We start from the raw sequence: 18,364 nt of genomic DNA, 5'->3' as shown, positions 1-18,364 counted from the left end.
ACCTTTACTTTTCAATTAAATAAAAAATAAAGTTTATTTAACTGAAAGTAAGAAACGACATTAAAACTTAAAACGAACAGAAATTATTCCGTATATGAAAGGGGCTGCCCCCTCCTCAACGTACCGCTCAGTTTTCTATTGTTTTAATAAGTAGAGTGAGAAAGAGTCAAACTTCAAACCTTTTCCAAGAACAATGAATATATAAATTTTTTTTAAAGAAAAACAAGAGCAATACTGGAGTTATTTTAATTACGAGACAAGCGTTGACAAAAATAAAAATATGTGTTGAACTGATACTAGTTAACACAGTGTTTTTGTAATTGAAAAAAAAAAACAAAACAAAAACAAAACAACATAATATTGAACTAATTTTATTAATTCCAGTATAGGTATACTTCATGATATTGAAGTCTAAAAGAAAAAACAATTAAAAAATCTGATCACAATCGTTTTCTTCGTAGCTGATCAAGAGCAACAACTGGCTTGGCTTGAAAACCCTGGTGCAGCTGTTGAAGGATGGAATCAACATGTTCTAGTTACTATGGGACCAGACGTACATTTCAGAACACTGGAGTTAACTTCCAATGGTGTTACTTATGACTGCATTTTAGGAGGGGAATTTTGGCAACAAAAAGTGACGCTCTATTTTATTGATAAAAGTGCACCTGGTGGATGGAACGATCCTCTTAATGTGCGTATACGAATTGACTGATCTTGTGCTTGGTTTAAATAAAAAAACATGTTTTTTCTAATGAAAGTAAGGAGCAACATTAAAATTTAAAATGAACAGGAATTGTTCCATATATAAGGAAGGATGCCCCCTCATCAATACCCCTCTCTTCAGGCTGAAATTTTTCAGTTAAACACGCCTTGTGTTTCAGGAATCGTTCTTAAAGAAACTCTTTAAAAGAGTTGGAACAAAAGGTCAAACTTTAGAACGGCGCATTGAAGAGAGGGCATTCCCCCTCATTTACGGAATAATTCCTGTTCGTTTTAAGTTATAATGTTATTTCTTATTTTCACTAGAAAAAAATTATTTCTTATTTTCTTTCCGATCGTTTTAAAATATTCCCGGGAAATCCACTTTCCACTCTAGGGAAAATTTCTCAACGAAAAATTTCTCCGTTGAAAGTTCCTCTCGCTTAAAATCCTTCCCTACAAGAAATTGTCCCGAACAATCCCATCCTTGTTAAAAATCCCTCTGCATCAGAAAATTTCTTGCGGAAAATTCCGCCTGAAAAATTCTTTTTAGCATAAATTCATTTGAAAAAGACCTGTTTTTAATTAATTTCTGATCGTTTTTCAGGTCTTGCCTTTATTCTCCTAGGTGGCAAATTTTCCTGGAAATCCTCCATCTCCCCAATCGATATCTAGTTCCACAGAAAACTCCCCCAAGGAGAATTTTTACTGATGATGATTCCCCCAAGGAGAAGTTTTTCTGAGGAGAATCCCTCCTCCGTGCGAAAACAACCCTGAGAATTCCAGCTTTGCTGGATTTGGCAAATACGATGAAAAATCTAAATTAGCCAAAATTTGAGTGAGAGAAGCAGTATCGACTTAGTAACAACGGCTGTGATTCCAGTGTATTCTTATTTTTTATTTTCTGGCTACTTAATATATAAAGGTGTATTTCAAATTATACATGCATGGAAGACACATTAGTCTGTCACTTAATTAGTCAACACTACTGCCTTAATTTTGAATGAATAGGGTCACAAAGCGGGCCTAAGGCATTTCCCCTTGTTAGCCATTGGCCGGTTTTTGTCAGAAAGTTAGACATTTGTAATTTTGTTTAAACTGGAGGCACAAGCCAATTTTCAGTCTGCATGATTGGAGGTTTGAAGTAGTCTCATGATCTTTCAAATACCCATCGTTAACTTTATAGCCTTTCAAATTGTATTACTGGAGGTACAAAGTGGAAATATTTCTCCTCCATCGCTCACACTATCTTTTTTGCAGAAAGATTTGCATGTTGTTGCTAAATTCAACGGGAACCTTTTGAAAATTTTGAATCTAATGATTGAACCATGTTGTTGACCCATTGATCCTCTCAAACAAAACCCCACTCCCCATTTATTAGTTTTTTTTAGCAGAAAATTGGGGTTCTTGCTATTTGCAGAAACCCTTACCGAGTCATACATACATTTTTAATTTTTATGATTGGAAATCCCTTTCTTCACCCAACCTAAATTTTCCTGTATAACTTAAAAATTTGTTTTATATAACTGCGGCTCATCAAATGCGTACAAGAATAATTATATTTTGCTTTGTTTTCATCCTTAATTTTTTTCCATTTTATCTCATTGAAAAGGGTTCAAAACTACCACCTCAAATAAAACTTAAAAATAAGATAGGTTTGAGGTAGTCTTTTTAATTTTCAGTAGAATCTAAATGACAATATAACCTTTAGAACAATTGTGGGGTAGGTTCTGTCGTTATTTGCGGAAGTTTTTTATATTGTCTAGATTATTAATTTTAATCTACAACTGTTCTAAGATTTACTTATCTATTCATAACAAATTTCTGTTTGTTTATATACTTGGCCTGATTGTCAAGTTAACTGCTGTTCGTTTTAGGCTTCATTTATTCACTTTAGCTGGTTTTTTTTTCGTTTTAAGATTTAAACTCGTTTTTTAATTTCCCCTGAAAAACTCTCTTTTAATTGGTTTAACTAGTGCAACTAAATGGATCTTTACTAAATCTATTACTTGAATATCGGTCTTATTTTCCTTCGAGAAACAGTTAAAGAAAAAGGGCAGTAATACTTATAAGAAGAATAAGAATAAGAAGAAGAAATATTTTATTCTGTTTTAAAAAATATGACTTAAGGTTGTGTTTCAAGTAATTCCACGCACCTCCAACTGAGTAAATATTTCCATCAAAACTCACGCCTTTGAGTTTTAAAAAGTTGTGGCTATTCAAATGCCAGGAGTTTGCTATATAGGGGTTGTATATGGGAACAGAGTCACAGCCCCTTCTTCGATGTAATTTTCCTCATTCCAAATCGTAACTCGAGCTATATATTTCTTAATAGTTTACTTGAAATGATGACATAAATTTTCTTTTAACGATTTTAGATTCAATCAATTATCATTGACGACACCTGTGGTCAAGTTTTCGATGTATATGTTGATGATTTCAACAGAGATGGAAAAATTGAATTTCTTGCTACCGCATACAACACAAGCATCAAAGTTGGGAGTGTTTATGTCTATGAAATCCCCGACTCTTTCCCGTAAGTTTACCCTTGTTTCCTTTTATGTTGTAAAAACAATTTTATCAATTTTAATAATTCAAAAATATTTTTTCAAGAAAAGTTAACGGCAAATTCAAAACCTATGAAAAGCAGAAATTTGCTTAAATCAAACCTAAAACGGGCATAAACTAAAGTGGATGAAAAAGTAAAACCTAAACTAAAAAATTACAATGAACGATATAAACAAACTTATGTTTACACAAAATATAACACATATAAACACAAAACATAATTTTCCGTAAAAAAGAAAGTTGTTGATGCTCCATAAACCCTGCATGAGTTTATGATCCAAAATTTCGTTTTAAAGAACAATAAATATAGACCGACACGACTCAGTAGTAACCAAAAACTTTAAAAAACAGGGTTTTGACAATAATAGATACATAAAAAGTATTTTGAGATAGCTGTTTTATTCAACATAGTCCAACGGTTCAAAAACTATGCCTTTGGAATCACTTTATATACCCGAGAACTTATGCCAATATCTCTAGCTTACATGCATGAAAATTTTGCAATATCTCTTGGTAACACCATGAAAATTTTGTATAGCGACGACCACTTTTGGGAATGAAAACTCTCAAGATCTCTGAAAGAGTGAATTTGTACTCTTTTCGGGGCTTTTCTCTAGAAGCTTCCTTTAAACCTATTAATTTCTATTAAAGTTGAAATTATAAATTTTAATTCTATTAAGTTGAACTGAGTATTGTTCAATATTTCCGAATAACATCCGGGACCTGAGCTTTCACTGTTATGGCTAAACAGTACCTGTGAATACGAAAAGAGAGAATTGTCTGTTTTAACCACAGATAAAATAAATACAAAACAAGTTTTTTCAACTGAAAGTAAGGAGCAGCATTAAAACTTAAAGCGGATGAAAATTATTACGTATATGAGAGAGGTCGCCCCTTGCCAGTACCTCGCTTTTTACGCTAAAGTTCAAATTTTCTCCCAATTCTTTCAAAATGACTCCTGAATCACAAAGGCCGTTTCATTAGATTAAATAGCTCTTTTAAAATTACTAAGAATATACGATTACTGGTTTAATATGATCACCCCAAACAACAAAATAACAAACAAATAAGCACGCATCCATGATCTTTCTTCTGGCAAAGAATGTATATTTTCACATTTTTGTACATAGGAGCTTCAAACTTCTACAGTAGGGTTCTCTGGTGTGCAAAATCTGATGGGGCTATTTTCAGTAAGATCACTTGATATTTTGGGGGCATTTATCCCCTTTTTCAAAATCAGAAACATTTTTTAAGGCTCGTAGCTTTTGATGGGTACCATTATTTTTGATTTATTTTATATAGTTTTAATTTAATTTAATTTTATATATTTATGTCAAAATTTAGTTCTTAGAGTTCGGGTTACTATTGAGCCGCATCGCTCCTTACTTGCAGTTCGTTACCACGCACTGTTTTATTGTTTGCATCACAACCTAAGCATACGTACTGTATTTAGCGCATACAATACAACATATAATCAGGATAAAACAACTAGCGATATATATGGTGTGATGTCAAACTAAAAATAAAATAATTCAGTATTCGATAAACAACTCTTTAAAGGGATGTATATAAATAGTGGGAAAGGACCAAAAGTGTCACTGCTCAATAATAAAGGGCCTCTACTAAGTTCAATGGAGGATTAAGCAGCCAAATCCTAACAGGTAAAGTACTTAGTACTCGAATAAATCATAGCACTCAAGTCTAAGACCCACATCTAGCTTAAATCAATGTTCTAACTAAAAAGTAGCTTAAATGAATCGCAAATGAATAATTTAGAACCGATAAATTTAGCCACAGAAATCCAAGAAGTCTTCCAAAGATTTAATTAACCATTAAGCGTTTGGTACCTGACTCAACTCCTTAATTAAACATGTTCTTATTGCTTATAAATAATAGTCATGTAGTAGACTTGACGACGCAAATCATTCTCAAATTTCAAAAAATTGGAGAAAACTCAATAAATTGTTCATAATCAAGTTCCCTAATTAGAAAACTACTATTGATGGTAAAGCATGAAAATGAATTAAACTTGACTGGGAGAACTGACTAAGAAAAAGTAACAAAACCTACTAGGCAGTAGATGTTAATTACGGAAAAGGTTTACCTCAACATATTGCCAAAATTTACAATGTCCTTGTTAAGACAATAGCTTGAAAAACAGCTTCATTTTCAAGAAAAGTCGAAATTTCAGCTCAAATTGAGTAGACCACTACTAAGTACCAAATAATGTTGAAGAAGACTAGAAATTTTGGAGACCAACGAAGGTTGGGGAGTTTTGAACTAAAAAAAATGACACCTTAGTTATCATCTCACAAATTAAGTAAAAGTTTCTTTCTAAGCAGTGAATCCCTTTACCACTGCTTTCATTATCCTTTTTTGCTGGTAGTTAATATTGTTTTTGCAGAGCAGACTGACACCACTGTCAGAACATTAAAAAAAAAAAAAAAAAAAAAAAATCAGAGCACAAATACACTTTATCTTTAACAGCCAAGTATAAACAAAATGTCGGCAGTACCGAACTATTTCTATTTTGTCTGCATAGTACACAATGATGCCAGAAATTCACGATGACCCTAGGGTGATACACGTTAACCTAAGAAAAATAATTAAAATAGGGTAAATGAAAGAAAATTTTTATTTTTATCAATCTTAATAAACACGCATCTGTGATCTGCTTCCTGGCAAATTAAATAAAAAAAATTATTTTTTTTAACTGAAAGTAAGGAGTGACATTAAAACTTAACACGAACAGAAATTACTCCGTATATGAAATGGGTTGTCCTCTCTGCAATCCTTCTCTCTTTACTCTAAAGTTTTTAATTGTTTTAAAAAGTAGAATTGTGGCAAAGAGTCAAATTATTGAAAATACTTTAGCATAAAGAGCGAAGTATTTATCTCCTCCTAAATACCTCGCTCTTTATGCTAAAGTATTTTTAGAAACGCTCATGTGCGTAATAATCTCTGTTCGTTTTAAGTTTTAATGCTACTCCTTACTTTCAATTGAAAAAACTTTTTCATGTTTATATTTTCATTGTTTTTTTTTTTAGTAGTAATGCTAGAAAATCCTGCGCCCTGTTCATTGAATTTCTCTTCCCCCATGAAATATTCCTCCAAGGAAAGATCCTCCCACATAGCCCCCTCCCCTCAACCCCACACCCAAACCAAAAAATCCCCCTGAAAACGTCAATACACTTCCCAATAACCATTACTGTATGTAAACATTGGTCAAAGTTTGTAACTTGCAGCCCCTCCCCCAGGGACTGTGGGGGAGTAAGTCATCCCCAAAGACATAGTTATTATGGTTTTCGACTATGCAGAACAAAAAAATGGCTATTTCAAAATTTGTAACCGTTGACTTTGGGAAAAAAATAAGCGTGGGAGGGGGCCTAGGTGCCCTCCAATTTTTTTGGTCACTTAAAAAGGCACTAGAACTTTTCATTTCCGTTAGAATGAGCCCTCTTGCAACACTCTAGGACCACTTGGTCGATACGATGACCCCTGGGAAAAAAAAAAAACAAAAACAAACAAACAAATAAACACGCACCCGTGTTCTGTCTTCTGGCAAAAAATATGAAATTCCACATTTCTGAAGATTGGACCTTGAAATTTTTATATACGGTTCTCTGATACGCTGAATGCGATGGTGTGATTTTCGTTAAGATCCTATGACTTTTAGGGGTTTTTATCCCCTATTTTCCAAAATAAGGCAAATTTTCTCAGGCTCATAACTTTTGATGACAAAGATTAAATGCATAAAAATCCGATTCTTTTGATATATCTTTTAGCATCAAAATTCTGTTTTTAGAGTTTCGTTTACTATTGAGCCGGGTGGCTCCTTATTACAGTTCGTTACAACGAACTGTTTGATAAAGACAGTTAGAAGTTGGAACCTATTTAGAAAAATGAGGAAAGCAGATGAGGGTAACCAATCAGGAAAACCATTATAAGACGCAAAACTTTGCATGGTAAACACAAAGCCTGTCCAATATATTATTAATTTATCAATTGTCAGACTATTCGGTTCGTAAAGGGCATTTTCGTTTATATTTTATTCACATTATGAGAGTATTGAGATCAAATAGAAACATTTTGACTTAAACATTTCGTTAGTGTATGTTCTTTCTTACTTTTTTTCTATCTTGGTAAGGATATGAGACAGTAAAATGTTTCCAGCAAGGTTAGTATTTTATACTTTTGTTTTGTGATGAATTTGCAAAGTATACTTATATATGAGTAAGATATTTTTTCTATATGTCCAATTTGTTTTCTGTCATTGTGAGTTTTTGCCTCTTGCTTAGTTTTTCTTTTGGTTTTAAGTAACACAAATAATGCGAAAAAAACTTTTAAAAAATCTAAGGCTTAATTGAGCTTTCTGATCATGCTAAGGTTGTAAGAAATCCCGCTCTTATGAATCGGTTATATAATTTATATAAGAAAGAAAAGACAAAAAGAGAAGTCGTTGCCTTTGTAAATCTGATTACTACATTGCTGTTTCAGCAACCAAGCAACTTTTAACCTAGTTAGTAATTCTGAACATATTGCCAATCTAGGGAGGGAAGCTGGAACCGAATTACAATAGCTGACGGATTTGAACCAAACTATATATTTGGAGGTCAAAGCATGTCGCCTGGATCACCAAAACCGTTTTATCCTTCTTTGGCATATGAAAATGAGATTCTTGATGATGGAAGGTAAGCTTAAAAACCGTTTTATCCTTCTTTGGCATATGAAAATGGGATTCTTGATGATGGAAGGTGAGTTTAAAAGACAAAGTTGGTAATGGGAAGGTGACCTGCCTTCTTAAAAAGTTTTTTTTTACATGACATGGATTTTACAGTAGAGTGTGAAAACTCAAGTGGATCTCAAGTTTTCAACTGAAATAAGTTGTTACATATTTCTTTTCCATTTTCAAGCGTATAACATATTTATTCCTTAGTCTTCAAGCAAAGGAATGAAAATCTTCTATTAAAAAAAAACCTGAAAAATATAAAGGCTAAAATGTCTAAAAATCGAAATGAGATACCTGAAAAACAATTCAGTGTATTTATTTCTGCATGCTCAGCTTAGGTAGAAGTAGAGGGGTATATTAAATTATGAGAAAAATGTCACGTAACACCATTGAAGTACGGCTTTAACAACTGAAGAACAAAAATTACCCAGTTTGAATTCCCGTATTTTTTTTCCAAGCAAATTAAGATTTATTCATTTCACTATTACCAGTTTTATTTAATGATGGATAAGACAGATTATCTTTCCTGAAAAAAGTTATCTTTCATCAATTCTCCTTTTTTCAGTTATGCTAATATTAATTGTACTGTACTAGTACTGATCACATTGAGGACCAGTCATCGAGTCAATGTCTAACTCGCGTTGTAACTTCACATCTTGTGACTTCTGCACCTTTATTTAACTGCTCCCATTCTCCACCGATATTTTTTGTAATCTTTTTGAATGACTGCCATGCATAGGTCATTTTGTTAAAAAACGAGTCTGTATTTTTGATGACATTCACTGAAATACTTAAAAATGGGCCTGATAATGCGAGTTATTATTTTTTGATGTTGTTTCTTCTTCTGGCCTTCTTCCAACTGCGATTATTTCTATTATAATAGATCAAATCAAGGGGTACGCCAGTCTAATTGATAATATTTTTATCTCTCATACTTCTAACCTTAACATTTCTTTGGGCCGAGTTCTTTTGAACCTATCTGGCCATTTCCCGATTTTTTTTTCATGTGTCATATCCCCTGATGGTAAGCCATCCCAAGAAGAACAAAGTGAGCCGGTTTTACATTGAGCTGGTTTAACGTCCAATGAAGGACTTACCTGTTTTACAGCGACAGGCATAATTCGTTTATCCTATTCCACTTGAAGATATGTCTCGTGTATCTGTTGTGAATCAGCTGTTCTGTTTACCAGTCACCTACAGACATACAGTGGCAACAGTGGCATTCACCACTGTAAAAACGGAAGAAATGCTTTGCCCCAAAATATCCTTGGGTGACTACAAGTCTTGTAAAATGTTTGCACTGGAGGACACGCCTAGTCAAAGTGACCAGTCAGAATCGTGACATAGGTCACTTCGCTAGAAATGGGCTATATACAAATTGTTTACTTATATTTTCAGTTTTGCAAAAAAGCAGTATTTTGTATAAAAAAAATCCAGAACTGTAGGGGAAATTTTCATAAAGTATGTACCGTTATTCATGAAGCTCTGTCTCAAAGCAAACTTAATTTGTCCTCATAACCACATTATCTGAGTCGTACGGATCGATAAATACCATATTTATATGATAGGTACGGTACGGTATTTACCGATCCAGCCTTCCGCAGCGGTCTCACCCTATAAAGTGCTAAATGACACTCTCCTAACAAATCAGTCATTACTTCTGTTCTCTTGTGATCGCCACAATTTAGATACAATCTTTAAAAAATTCTTCTTATTTCAGAGCCCTCTGTGAATCTGATCACTTTGTCTCTTATGTCTAGTATTTGAAATTTTCAAGGTAGCCAAATTTATCCCGATACATAAAAAAGGACATGCCTCATTGGTTATTTCATTGGTTATTGGTAATTAAAGACCCATTTTTCTTCTTCCTATGGCGCCAAAGATCCCTTGAAAAGGAATTTTAAAGCAAAGTATCTTATTTTACGTATAGTGCTGTCTGATTTTTGTAGCCCCCTTCGTTCATGTCATCATTATGGTGTCTGGCCTTCTCTCCCAACCTTGCAAGTTTTCATTGATACAACTGAGTTTTTGAGCATCAGTCGAGACAATGCTCTACGTGTCCTAGATATCTCCTTAGATTTTTCTAAGGATCTGGACGTTGTTGATTGTATGGTTGTTCTTAGAAAGCTTTCGTGTTTTGATTCGCATGGAGTACCTGGCGAATGCTTCAAGTATTACCTGCTTTGAAGGTACCATTATGCATCAATTGGAAATCTGTTTCTTCTTTACCATCTGGTATGAACAAAGGTTTTCCTTAAGGATCTGTCAGTCCTTGGCCTCCCCTTGTTTTAGTTTACATTACAGACCGTCTCTGCTCAACCACATTCAAAGCCCAAAAACTACTCGACAGGTCTAATTTGTTGAGTCAAAAGAATGGTATGATACTGAGCAGCCAAAAAGTACAAGGGTGTATTTTAAGCAACCAAATCAAATATCTGAGCCTATTCCTACTGTCCATCTACAATGTGGAAGTAATACCATACCTTAGTTCACATACGCAAAGCTCCTTACTCTAAATCTTGATTGCTCATTAAACCCATATAATCCGTATTCGCTCCCTTGTCCATAGGCAGTCAGCCATGTTGTGGCGCAAGAATTCTTATCTTCTCTCTGATACAATGCTTTCCCTGCATCATGTTTATGTGCTTACATATCTGTCATATTGTTACTTAGCTCTCTGTTGCCATATCTTACACAGCTCTTCATTCTTCTCAGAATAGAGCTATAAAAGAAACATTTCATCCTCCTAGGTTTCCTAGGATCATATCTTAGTTCTATGACTATCTACCTTAGCTCTGCCCCAGGATGGGTGAATGTGTAATAGACGTTCTATCAACAATTTAAAATGACATCATTTTTATACAGTCGTGAAAAGGCTTATGGCAGCTTTGCCTCTCGCTCAGTTTTTCTGTCTTTGGTTTATCTCCAGTTAATGGCAATAATAATCCAGTTTTAATGGCAACTTGATTTTAATTTAAAAATCATCCGACCTCTACACAGATACAGGCCTTTTGTCTCTAGAGCACGTAACTGCGGAAAATAAACTTGATTTTAGTTTATTCAGCATTTTTGAGTTTATTTCACTTTTGAGTTCTATGTCAGTTGATATATTTGTTCTCTTCTTTTAAAACTATCTTGAGGAGTTTTCCAATTATTAGAATTCTCGTCTTTTTTTTATATATTTTACTGCTGATTTTGTACTTTCTGATTTCACTATTTTCTTTGTTTCTGGTTATCACTATAGCCATTATTACTATCCGTTTTATAAGTATTCTTTACTGTATTTTAGTGTATATTTTCCTTTTCGTTTATTTTGTATGTATTTCGTGACTTAGCGTATTGTTTATGGTTCTTTCGATGGTATAATATTGTGCTGTTTGCCCCACAACAAACCTTTAAAAAGAAGCTCTTTACGCTAAAGTTTGACTCTGTCTCACAATTCTTCTTTTTAAAACAGTAAAAAACTTTAGCGTAAAGAGCGGGGCGTTGATGAGGAAGCAGCCTCTTTCATATACGAAGTAATTTCTGTTCGTTTTAAGTTTTAATGTCGCTCCTTACTTTGAGTTAAAAAAACTTTTTTATTTATTTAATTTCTGAACGTTTTTGAATCAATTCATGTTTTGATTTTGGCTCTCCGCAGAGGAATAATTAAAACAAAATTTGCATTTTTTATTTTTTTTTGGCTAAATGGCTTTGTCATAATTTTGATCGAATGATTTTGAGAAAAAAAGAGCGGGGGAGGAAGCCTAGTTGTCCTCCGATTGTTTGGTTAATTAAAAAGGCAACTAGAACTTTTAATTTTGTACGAATATTTTTATTAGTAAAAGATTTACGTAACTTATAAATTAGCTTACGTAAATACCTTTTGTATGCTCATATTTTTATTACATATATGAGGGGGTTCGCCCCCTTGTCAGATCCTCGCTCTTTACATTGAAGCTTAAATTTTGTCCCAATTCATTAAGAATGACCCCAGAATCACAAAAGCCGTAGAATAAATAGTTGAAATTACTAAAAATACTTTAGCGTAAAGAGCGAGGTATTAGGAGGAGGTGAGCCCCTCAAATGGGTAATAATTTCTGTTTGTTTTAAGTTTTAATGCTGTTCCTTACTTCCAGCTGAAAGAACTTTTTCATATTTATTTTTTCATTGTTTTTTTTTTTTTTAAATAATGCTAGTAAATCCTGCGCTCCCTTCATGGAGATTTTCTTCCCCCATGAAAAATTATCGATGGAAAGTTCCCCCAGTATATCCCCCTCTTCTCAGCCCCTCCCCCAACCAAAAAAATCCTCCTGAAAACGCCTGTACACTTCCCAATAACCATTAGTATATGTAAGCATTGGTCAAAGTTTGTAACTTGTTGCCCCTCCCATGGGGACTGTGGGGGAGTAAGTCGTCCCCAAAGACATAGTTATAAGTTTTTTCGACTACGCTGAATAAAATGGCTATCTCAGAATTTTGATCCGTTGACTTTGGTAAAATAATTAGCGTGGGAGGGGGCCTAGGTGCCCTCCAATTTTTTTGGTCACTTAAAAAGGGCACTAGAACTTTTCATTTCCGTTAGAATGAGCCCTCTTGCAACATTCTAGGACAACTGGGTCGATACGATCACCCCTGGGAAAAAAAAAACAAAAAAACAAATAAACACGCATCCGTGATCTGCCTTCTGGCAAAAAATACAAAATTCCACATTTTTGTAGATAGGAGCTTGAAACTTCTACAGTAGGGTTCTCTGATACGCTGAATCTGATGGTGTGATTTTGGTTAAGATTCTATGACTTCTAGGGGGCGTTTCCTCCTATTTTCTAAAATAACGCAAATTTTCTCAGGCTCGTAACTTTTGATGGGTAAGACTAAACTTGATGAAACTTATATATTTAAAATCAGCATTAAAATGCAATTCTTTTGATGTAGGTATTGGTATAAAAATTCCATTTTTAGAGTTTTGGTTACTATTGATCCGGGTCGCTCCTTACTACAGTTCGTTACCACGAACTGTTTGATGGACAGAGGATGAGCTTCACTGGGCTTGATTTGCACGATAATGAAATCTGTTTCTTGTGAGTGTGTTGTCTGTTCTGTTTTGTATTGCATATTTGAAAGAGTTGTAATGAGCTATGTTTTGTCCAAACTTTAAAACTGAACTGCAATGTAAGGTGTAATAGAATATAACGCATTTTCATATGTAAAAACGACAAAATGCTATTCTAATTACAGCTCGTATGGGTGATTTGAGGAGAAATAACGTAAAGTCTTTCTAAGATATTTTATAAAAAGAGAAAAAGACTGCTTTGATCATTGTGTCTTAAAAAGATATTAATGGTATATTTTTCCAAGTGCATATGCCCAATGATCTTATTGATTTTATGCATAAGTTGGCCGAGCATACAAATTTACTTTACGAGTGTAATTCAGAAAACAATAAAAGGGAAATATTTACCCCCCCCCCAATCTTTTTTCATCGGGTGAAGTAAAATCTGATTGTCTAAGTAACATTCTCCCTTGTCATTACTTAACTTGCGGGTCACAAATCTAGAATGATATATGCATATCATGGGGTTACCCATTTTCTACCACCTGACACATATCTAAGAGCGCAACATGTGCTGCACAGTTTTGCCACTCGTGGAACAGTTACCCCATGCTTGCCACGCTTTCATAACACTTGCACCTGACTTAAATGGTTTCTGAAAGTTGGCAAACCCCTGGTATTTATTTCACTTCATCTAAGCAAAGGGATAATCTGATTGTGGTATGAAAAGTTTCCCATGTTCAGTGAAAGAATTAGCTGAAGTCATGCAGCTTCTAGCTGCGCGATCAGGTTATCGTGCTATTCACGACAGTAAATGACAAAGTAGTTTTCAATATCGTCCATGTAAAATTTAATTGTAAACAACGGAAGTAAGGAAATTATATATATTGAAATGTTCTATATTTCATGTCGATTCTAAACATTTGCTATTTGTTAAGGTTAAATCCTATCTTTCAGATTAGCTTGACTGCATTCGAATAAAAATTGAAGTGCGTTGTACTTGGGCATTTAATGCTGGATTGAAGATAGGATGCCTCAATTAAAAAAAAAATCAGCCATGGTCAAATAAAAATTAACAGTTACAACAAGTTATCTTGGGCGTTTACTTGCAGGTCCAGCAAGTGTTAATCCCAAACAGGAATCTGAAATCCCTTAAAAAGCTGTAATCTAAAGTTTCTTTTTTTCAAATATGAAGATAGTCAATAATTGATTAAATGTCAAAGTTTATTTTTAGGCAGCATAAGCCCTGGCTAACAGTATCTGGTGACGATGATGGAAAGGTATATATATTGCGACCTCTGTCCGAAGATCCAACTGATTGGACGTATGAAAAGCAGATTTTGGTTGATACTCAAGCAACAACATCAGGTAACATATCACGTTAAAACAATTTTTAGCTCTATACAAAAAGATATAATATCGTTTTAGCCTGCAAAGGGTAATCGTGGGCCGCAAGGCTAGGGGTTGAGGAAAAGTTCTAACAGAAATTTGCTTCAGTGTGGCTCAGAATTTCAGCCCCTACAAATAAGTCCTCGCTTTGTTTGGGTTCCCAAAGACTGAATGAAACTAGCATTTCTTTTCTTGGCTGGAGGCACATCTTTCGGCCTTCGTAAAGATAGTATTTGCTACATCCAGGTTGGAGGTCAAGATTCGTGTCTTATAGCATGGACTAGCTTTACTCAAGTGAGGTCTTGAGTCTTCAAATCTAACAAAAAAGTCTCTCTTTATTTGGGATGAGGCTCAAGCTTTTAGTCTTCCATCGTGCTGATCAAACTCTTTGACCTAATACTCACATCTGTTGTAGACACTGATTTAACCCCCACTTAGAAGGAAAAGCTTGGATGTTGAAGAAGAGCGTGTCGGGCTAACTTCTGGTAGAATATTCCTCGAGAATTGACCATCCAGTCTAACTAGCCTCGATATCCACGAAATCCTCTCGTCACCAAGTTTTTATTTGAGTAAGCAGGTTGCATTCTGTTTAAACCTAAGTGATTAAAATCAAGAATTTTTCATCTGCATGATTAGAACTATAAGTAGTCACCTCTAAAACACCCTCTCCCATCCTTAAGTTTGGGGCGAAGATTGTAAAATATGTTTCTGGGGCATAAAACGTTTTTATGGAAGTAATGGGCTTATAAACTTCCGAGGTAGCTCATTCGACTTTAAATTGGAAGTTCTAACGCCTTTTTAAGAGACTAAAGTGATTTGAGGGCAACTAGCCTCCCCATGCCCTCTTTATCCAAAATGAACCCAATCAAAATTTTGAGACAATAATTTTGTTCAGAATAGTCCAAAGATCATATAACAATGCCTTCAGGGTTGACTAAACCCCCTAGAGCTTGAGGACAAGAGTTGCACGCTATTACCCAGGAGCATATAAGGTTGTTGTGGAAGGGGTTGTAACATAAACTTTGGAGGAGGCCCAATCTATTAAGAATTGAAAGTTGTAGTTCTTTTTTAAGAGTCAAAAGTTATTGGCGTTCATCTAGTCCCCTTCCTACGTCCTCTTTTCTCCAAATGCATCTGATCAAAGTTTTGAGATGACCATCTTATTCAAAATAGTTCAAGGATCATATAACAGTGCCCCCAGGGCTGACACAATCCACAGTACCCGAGGTTACGGGTTGTAAGTTATGCCCCGGGCATATAGGGCTATTATTGAACGGGTTGATGCATACAATTTTTAGGGGGGCTCATTTGATTGGAAATTAAAAGTTCTAATTATCTTTTCAAGAGTCAAAAGTGATCAGAGGACAACCAGCCCACACCCCTTGCACCCTTCGAAATTAAAACAAAACTCGATTTGATTTTCGAAAAAGGTCTTAAAATTCAAGGAATCTTAATACAAATCAAATCATCCGATTCAGCGTATCAGAAAACTATACTGTAAAAGTTTCAAGCTCCTATATACAAAAATATGGAATTTTGTATTTTTTTTTGCCAGAAGAAAGATCATGGATGCGTTTTTAATGATCTTTTGTTGTTTTTGTTTTTTTCTCGGGAGTTATTGTATCAATCAATGAGCCTAGAAGATCGAGAGAGGGCTTATTTGATCAAAAATAAAAAGTTCTAGTACCATTTTCACGTGACCAGAAATATCAGAGGACAGCTAGCCCCCTCCTACGCTGCTTTTTTTACGTCCGATATCTGCCTACGTCCGATATGAATTTTAAGGTAGCCATTTTGTTTAGCATAGTTGAAAGATGTAATAACTTCGTCGTTGAAGATGACTTAGGCCCTACAACCCTTGGGGTAAGACAATAAGCTACGAACTTTGTTCATTGCTTATATATAGTATTATTATTATGAAATATACATATATATTTTGAGGGGGATTTTCTATGGGAAAAGAGTATTTTCTACGGGGAGATTTTCTATTGGGATGGATATTTCTGGCGGTGAGCTTTCCAAAGGAAATTTTACACGGGGAAAAATTTGCCATATTTCATTTATAAAATTCGTATTAATTGTCTTAATTTCTCTTTGGCGACTCCATTTCATGTGTGAAGGTGTTCTTGAGGAACTTTCAGCGAAGATGAAATTTTCCAGAGGTAATTTTAGGGGAAGGGGTGTATTATATGAGGGATGAAGATTCTAAGAAGGATTTCTTGTAAGGAGAGACAGTTTTTCATGGAGGGTGAGCAAGGTTTGCCGGGATTCTTTGAAAAACGATCAGAAATTAAATAATAAAAAAAAGTTTTTTCAACCGACCGTAAGAAGCAACTTTAAAAATCAAAAAGAACGGAAATTATTCTGCATGTGAAGGCGTTTCCCCCTTTCTTAATTCCCCTTTACGGTAAAGTTTGACTGTTTGTAAATTTTTTTAAGAACGACTCCTGAAACACAAGGGCCGTTTTATTAGAATAGGAAGCATTATAAAATGTGCTAAAAACTTTAACATGAAGAGTAAGGTGTTGAGAAGGGGGCTAACCCCTTCACATACGGAATAGTTTTTTTTTCGTTTCGAGTTTTAATGTTGCTCCTTACTTTCAGTTAAAACAGAAATTATTTAATTTAATTTTACTCAAGAACCACCTAAATATCATCAAACGTCTTCGATTTACTACCCTTTGCCTGTTGATCCCCAACACATTATATGGACCTTGTGGACTGGAGTTACTTCATGCGGACTCTACTTGAGGACTCAATGCACTGTCTTTCTTTCAGGGAAAATGGCAATTGCAGATCTTGACGGAGATGGTTACCGAGAAATAGTTGCCGCTGGTTATTCTGCTGACCGTATATACGTGTTTACGTATGCACCATAGGCCTTTCTTTCTAAGATGAATGCAGTTTCTGTTCAATAGCCTCAAGTTATTATAATTTAATCATTAAGACTGAGTGCTTTATACACTGCAAATACATTCTACTTTTGACTAAATCATGTGTGCATGTTTAAGTTTTGAAAAAAAGAATTTGAAAAGAACAAGATATTTTGGGCTTTAACGTGGTAATGAAAGTAGTAAAATTACTATTACCACAGCCCAGATTGAAAAAAGTATGTTTTAGAAGGTTAAAATAATGGTATAGTTGTATATCTGTAAAAAAAAAGCAGTGACAGTATCATGGCTTTACTCTTAGAAACTATATGACTTTGACTATTTGTCTCTTGAAGGTTAGAATGAAGGTAACTCGTTTTATTTGTTTTCCAAAATTGTTGGGCCAAGAGTTCGTCTAGAAAATTTCCAGATGAAATTTAATTTTCGCTGCACTAGACATTATATTGTACACAACAAACACTATGGGCTAATATACTAGCTTGTAATATTTTTTTACGAGCATGCGCATTTACGGCCGGTGTTCTTAGTTTGTCTCTCGCAAGAGGATTTTTGTTGTTTTTCTTGGTTGAGGTGTCAGACGCAACCCAGTCAAGAAAACACTTCAGTAAGCAAAAGTTCGAAATTTATCATCGAGGATGTCGCAAGAGCTGGTTGATCGAAATCAAATTCAGCACCTAAGAAGTACAAATAAAGGCTACCGGACAGAATACAAGAGAAGTGTTGCGAAGAAATAAATGACAATTAGTGTCGAAACATTGATAACTGTCATTGTTGAAATATGTAATGTTGAAAATCGGTCATTCGAACCCTTAATTAGTTATAAATAAATTCATTGCGGTATTTAATTGGTTTGAAGGTGAAAGATAACATTCTCTACAACGTAGAATTTAAGTTTTTTCAGTAAACTGAAGCTAATTTGGGTATACAAATATTTCATCATATTTTATTTATTCCAGGTATGTTTCTTGTATTCCAAGATTTAAGGTATCATTATTGACAGTCAAAGGTATTACAGTCAAGGTATTATTATTGATAGTCGAAGTAAAAGCGGTTCAA

At 34.5% G+C, this 18,364-nt stretch overlaps 1 protein-coding gene across 1 annotated transcript in view; it reads left to right on the top strand.

The window, feature by feature from the left end:
• Positions 1 to 17,409, top strand: part of LOC136036124 (uncharacterized) — a 50,842-nt gene extending 33,433 nt beyond the window's left edge. The window contains exons 5-9 of the mRNA XM_065718143.1: positions 462 to 691; positions 3,078 to 3,235; positions 7,818 to 7,958; positions 14,263 to 14,396; positions 17,196 to 17,409. Of these exons, the coding sequence (XP_065574215.1) occupies positions 462 to 691; positions 3,078 to 3,235; positions 7,818 to 7,958; positions 14,263 to 14,396; positions 17,196 to 17,296 (764 nt within the window). The 3' untranslated portion in view covers positions 17,297 to 17,409. The remainder of the gene's footprint in view (positions 1 to 461; positions 692 to 3,077; positions 3,236 to 7,817; positions 7,959 to 14,262; positions 14,397 to 17,195) is intronic.
• Positions 17,410 to 18,364: the final 955 nt, after the last annotated feature.

This window comes from Artemia franciscana, chromosome 15 (genome assembly GCF_032884065.1).
Source record: "Artemia franciscana chromosome 15, ASM3288406v1, whole genome shotgun sequence".
In the NCBI taxonomy this organism is placed as follows: Eukaryota; Metazoa; Arthropoda; class Branchiopoda; order Anostraca; family Artemiidae; genus Artemia; species Artemia franciscana.
The sequence above is the reverse complement of the archived record's forward strand: the minus strand, read 5'-3'. Positions and strand labels throughout refer to the sequence as shown.